Raw genomic sequence first — 6,000 nt, 5'->3', positions numbered from 1 at the left:
TGCCATATCTGGATTACTAATGTTAATGAGGTGGCATTGCATCACTAAGCACCATCATATCTCATAAAGTAAACGTTGAAAGCGTGAACCAATTCTCTTTGTTTGTACGACAAGCAACACCCTGGACACATAAGAAACAACTTACTATTGTCAAAACAGCTTGCAAATACATGACTTCACAATCTCTATCGCAGGCTTGCAATGCTCATGGTACACAGGCTAAGGCTGGCAAAGAAACATTATCATATCTAAATTAGGGATGTTGCTGAGGCGTCTTTGGCCAACAATCACCCTCATATATATAAGTAAACAAGATTTGCAAGCAGAGAACAAAATGTAACTTCAGCCAAGGAGTGGAAGATCTATTTAGATCAGTTACAATTGGCTTACAAACAGAGCTGCTAGAGACTCTTACACAAACCCATGTGCCCTCTTCACTGTCCGGTGGAAGCCTTCAACATCACAGGCTTCCCCACAGCAATGACCATTTGAAGATTATCACTAGTTAACTTTTGCAATACTTCAAATATTTATACAGCCATGTAGTTTATAGTAAATAATACACAGGTTAACCTGCTGTGACTTGCATCTCCTAATACCATCTGTGATATAAAGAATCTTGTCGGCTTGAAATTTGTCATTACAATTGTTGTGCAGCTCTTTTACTATCTGAGGATCACTTTTTCAGACCCTGTTATACCCGACTCTCTTGTTGAACATTCTCCGAATCAAAAATATTTGTGAGAGACTAGCCACAGCCAATGCCAAATATTCTGCAAATGTATAGGCCATTAGGCGCCTCTGAGTGCTTTCTACAGCTGCAATGGGGAAAACCATTGGACGTGAGTATAGATGTTGCAAGCCACATTATCAGGTCAATAGCTTAGAGCTGGAAATCGGATGCATAAACAACACATATACCATGTACAGGACAATGTGCGCACGCACGCGACCAATGGTCATCACTAGTTGTGCAAGCATGCATGCAACCACACACACACACATTGAGAGAGAGAGAGAGAGAGAGAGAGAGAGAGAGAGAGAGAGAGAGAACTGTAGCGGTGTCGTGCATCCCGGGCCCTTAAGTACTGCTGATCTGCAATTACTTTTTCAAGTGCCTCTCCCAGCTCTGCTATTTTCACATTCACTGGATTGAGATGTTCTGGAAAGACAACATAATAAATCATTAAACCAGTAATGTTGATTCATAACAGTTCTTCAATTGTTTGAGCAAGTGTTGTCTCAACATACCGTCTTTTGCAAGGTCATGTTCATTGGGAACATGGCCTATGTGTAGATAAAATGAGATTGTTTCTGGTGTGGTTCCCCTGTTGTGAAAACAAAATTTGTAAGCACCTCTCCTGGGTGCTCTGAATTCGAATTTCTCACCAGATGTGCCCTGCTGACTCAGGACCACTGTTCCAGCAGGTGCTGTCACCTACTCAGAAAACATCACAGAAGCTATTCAATTATGCTCTTTAAATAGAGGTTTCAAAAGAAATCGAGATAGCACCTTATCTAATAGACATTAGGAAGGCTTCACAAAGACTTCATAAGATCTAAGACACATCCTACAAAGCATGGAGAGGAATGCAGGCTTAGCAAGGACTTCATATGATCTCAACCAATGGGTCTACTATCCAGTATCTATAAGTCACACCCTAATTCATGCTGCAGATCCACCGAGTGCATGCTTAACTAACCGTTCAAGCTCTACCTTTAACAAGTGTATATTTAGGCTTCATGAGCCCAGTTGAACAAAAACTGAACAGAGATGAAGCACAAACACGTGAACAAAGTGCACTATCTTGCAAACTAAAGGCCACAAGATACTGAAGGCCATGGGAACAAGGAAGACCCACTTACTAAAGTCGTAAGAACTGTACAAGAGGTATTCGACTGAAACACTAGGAAAATCACTAAGCACTCAAATACCATTCCAGACTCCCACAAGCTATTGCAGCTAGCATATTATAGCACGCCTATAACATGGAAGCACTTCCTTGGCAAAACAAACAATTTTTGGCAGCAGAAAGGGTCAAAACCTTCTCTAAAATGTTGCCTAACCATATGTACATAATTGGTAAAAGTTTTCAACATTTATGATCACCCTAGATAGTCATTTTAAAGGTCGAAAGTGGGATTTAATAATTTGACTGACTTCAAATGTTATTCACACTTCGCAAATTATTTCAATGAGTTTCGGGCTACTTAAAGCAACTCTTGGTCCTCAATTGGGAACCAGAATTAGCATTTTAATGACAGTGTAAGTGCCTATGGAGCCCAGATCATGGATCAAAGAGCATCAACACGAGGCCCATGAGATGGCCTACATCTCTTTTCCTCAGCAAGATCTCACCTAGAGTGATCGAGATCTTCTTGGAGAGTTATAATAAGATAGCAAGTACGAAAAGGCGCAAGCACGAGTGAGTGATTCAAGGAGCATGGATTGGAGCGTCGTGGCTGCATGGGGTCAAGTGAAGGCCAAACAGATCAACACTATGCTGGATTAGGCAGGCATGTGCTTTGCAAATAAAAAGCACGGTAGTATATCGAATAGCACACAACTTGGCCTTTTGATGTCATAACGCAAACCCCCCAAAAAAAAAGTATCATTTCTATTATTTTGCATCTATAATTATTTATTAAATTTGTTTCCTTTGCACTTACTAGATATAAATAAAAGTGCATTAGAGTTGGCCACTCATGAATAGTCACAAGCTATGGTACACCAATTAGATATGCTCAATACTCCACCCTCGTAAGGTGCCACCAATGATCCATGATGCCCTAAGTTATAAGGCCCCCATTATGAGAAGAAACCAAGTGTGAGCCTGGACATTGGGTCCTGACTTGTATGTCAAATGAGATCTATGTAGCCAATCTGTCTCGATCGCCCTCTAAGCTTCATAGTGAAAGCACACGGGTGGACAGAGCCATCTTTGTATTACTTCATTGAAAATTAAAGCAGTTTATGTTCTTCTAATATTTGCCGTGCATTCTCTAATCCTTTGCTCAAATTCTATCCATGGTACCATGTAGCTTTTACATGGTATCAAAGCCCAAAGGGCTCTAAGGAGTGAATAGTACGCGAGAGGCAAGGGTGTCAACAATGAAGATAAGAAATGTCGTCTACTACATCAAGTAGCGATACTAGCGCATCAGGTGGTGGTGGTGCTATACCGACAATTCAAACACCGAGGCTTCGTCCACCAACCTTCAGCAAGTAAATGATACAAACTACACTTTGTGGAAGTTTAAAATTATGCCTATCCTCGATTCTTATGAGCTTTTGAAGACAATACTAGGGACTAGCCCAAAACCACAATCCACCTCTAACCCATCAAATTCAAGTATTATGATTCCTCCAAATGCAGATCTTCTACGGGCTTAAAAACAAAGGAACACATATGTGTCGTGTGTCTTAGTTACAAGCTATTCCGACAGTGTTTGAACCTCAATTCAACATACAACCAAGGCATCAAAGTCTTGGAACGTATTGAGAAGTGAGTACAAAATGTGAAATCAAACAAGGATTCAAAACTAGAAGAATCAACTAGCAACAAAGAGGGATACAAAAGACTAGTAATGAGGAGCTAGCTCAGAGATATCTTCAAATTTGTCCATCAAAGTTTGTGGACTAGTAACTGCCCTAAACACTCAGGTGAGACCCTAAGCTTTGACTTTTGAGAGATTTTGTACACTACTAATGAAGGATCAATTACGGCTTAAAACCCAAGAAGTTAGCAACAGTGGAGATACTCCATTCTCCGACAATGCAAAAGACAACAATAGTTTCTTCACCAACAATGACTAAAGACATAAGGGTGATAAGAAAAAGTTTCAAAGAATGTGCTACTACAAGGACATGCAATCGCATATTGTCATGTCAAGAAGGCGGATGAAAAGAATGGCACCATCAAGACTAAAGGAGAAAATAATCAATACAGTTGAAGCAGAGTTCGAATTATTCATAGCGACCATTGAGAAAGTGTGTTCCTCAGCACAAGAAATATTTACCACTAACTCATAGATATTGGATAGTGGCACCTCTCATCACTAAACTAACAAGAAATATCTATATAGTTTTGTGAAGCCTCTACAAGAATTCATCACTATGATGCTTGAAAATGATGCAAAATGCCCTACTGAGGACAAAGATACTATTTTATTTGTTGTTGCAAGTGGTGGACTCAAAATCTTTCAAATGTGTCATATGTTCCAAAGATAAAGAGAAATCTGTTATCAATTGCTTCTATAGCTGATCTTGGCCATGAGGTGAGATTCACAAAGATAGATGCAAAAATTATTGCTAGTGCTAATAAAGTTGTCGACAAAGGAGAAAGAAAAAGCAACTTGTATGAGCTAAGTGCTTTTATAACCAAACCACTACTGGTGTGGATACAAGTAAACTTTGGCATAAAAGATTCGGTTACATTGGTTTTACAGTGCTAAAGGAGATACATAATCAAGGTATGGTTTACTCACCTATCTGCAATAACTGAAATGAAAGAACCATGTGAAGCTTACATGATGGACAAGCAATAGTAAGAGGCATTTCCATAAGAAAGGCAAAACAAAGCAAAGACTCCTCTAAAGTTAGTGCATGCTGACTTATGCAATAAAATACCTACACAAGCCTTGGGCAATCTACTTATTTTATATTGATTGTCGACAACTACAGTAAGAAGATATGGATATACTTCATGATAAGGCTCAAGCTTTTTATAAGTTCAAATAATGGCTAAAACTTGTTGAGAATGAAACAGGACAAAGTGTAAAGAAGTTTAGAACTGATGGCGGTAGTAAGTTCAACTCAAGGAGTTTGAAGACTTTTGCAAGAGCAAAGGGATTAAGTGTCAATTGACGACACCTCATATACCTCAACAAAATAGTGTTATTAAACATCGAAATTGCACCATTGTGAAAATAGTAAGATGTATGCTTAAGAGGAAGGGATTACCGAGCTAGTTTTAGGCAGAAGCTATAAATACTGCAATCTACATTCTCAATCGGAGTTTCACAAAGGCTCTTAAAGCCAAAACTTCTCATGAGACCAATACTAGTAAGAAACTATCTATCTCATACTTCAAAACTTTTGGATGTGAATGTTATGTATATATTCTAAAGGATAAGAGAAACAAGTTTTTTTTAAAAAGCACCAAATGTATTCAATTGGGTTATAATGATAAGCAAAAGGCTTACAAATTATACAACCAAGAGACAGAAGATCATAGTGAGCCGTAATGTGGTGTTTAAGGAGCAACCACATAGTGGAGGAGGAGAGTATCAGTTCTTCCACTTTATCATTCAACGAAAAAGTAGTCCACTCTGAACTTATCCCAAGAGTGTCTCTACTCTCCAAGAGGAGGAAATATCATCTTCAAATGATGAGAAAAAAGTTCACCAACCTGCAATCACGCCACCAAAAAATCCATTGTCGCGATGGATAAAGCAACTCTGTGATTGCAATAATGGTATGTCTACCACTATTGAGGAAAAGATAGATGAACCAAGAATATCTCAAAGAATAGAAAAGCAAAGAAAGACTTATACTCCATTGTCAATATAGCCTTGATGGCTAAGATTATGAGAAAATTCTGCCCAAAAAGGAATACCATATAGAAGAAACAAGTGACCACTTGTCACACCTCATGACATGTGGCTGGTAGACACTTGTCTTATGCTAATTCATTTTTCCTTTTTGCACTAGCTCTTTCATTTTTCCTATAAAGAGGTCTCTTTTTCCTTATTCTACATCAATTTTCTTGGCTGTAAACTATTGTATAATAGGTGAAGATAGCCTAGAGTTGGCCCTATCCATCTATATCATCATCCTCCACTCTATCATCAAATACCTCCATATTCTCTCTTCTTTCATTGATATTTTACAAGGTAGCAAACTTGTAAATTCATTACGACCCCTTCTTCTTGAGCTCTTCTTCCATTTCAAGAACAAGAAGCAAGCCATATCAATTTATTGTCGTTCATCAACAGAGA

General features: G+C 38.6%; 1 protein-coding gene across 2 annotated transcripts in view; it reads right to left on the bottom strand.

Annotated features, from left to right (window-relative positions):
• Nucleotides 1-247: 247 nt before the first annotated feature.
• The window catches only part of LOC148017067 (emp24/gp25L/p24 family/GOLD family protein), a 33,791-nt gene continuing 28,038 nt past the window's right edge, over nucleotides 248-6,000 (bottom strand). For both annotated transcript variants that reach the window (XM_087662785.1, XM_087662786.1), the window contains 3 exons: nucleotides 1,252-1,438; nucleotides 1,055-1,162; nucleotides 248-818 (listed from right to left, as the gene is read on the bottom strand). In XM_087662785.1, coding sequence (XP_087518911.1) covers nucleotides 685-818; nucleotides 1,055-1,162; nucleotides 1,252-1,438 — 429 coding nt within the window. In that variant the 3' untranslated portion in view covers nucleotides 248-684. The remainder of the gene's footprint in view (nucleotides 819-1,054; nucleotides 1,163-1,251; nucleotides 1,439-6,000) is intronic.

The sequence above is a fragment of the Lygodium microphyllum genome, chromosome 22 (assembly GCF_053477565.2).
Source record: "Lygodium microphyllum isolate KBCC chromosome 22, Lygodium_microphyllum_v1.1.10, whole genome shotgun sequence".
Classification (NCBI taxonomy): domain Eukaryota; kingdom Viridiplantae; phylum Streptophyta; class Polypodiopsida; order Schizaeales; family Lygodiaceae; genus Lygodium; species Lygodium microphyllum.
The sequence above is the reverse complement of the archived record's forward strand: the minus strand, read 5'-3'. Positions and strand labels throughout refer to the sequence as shown.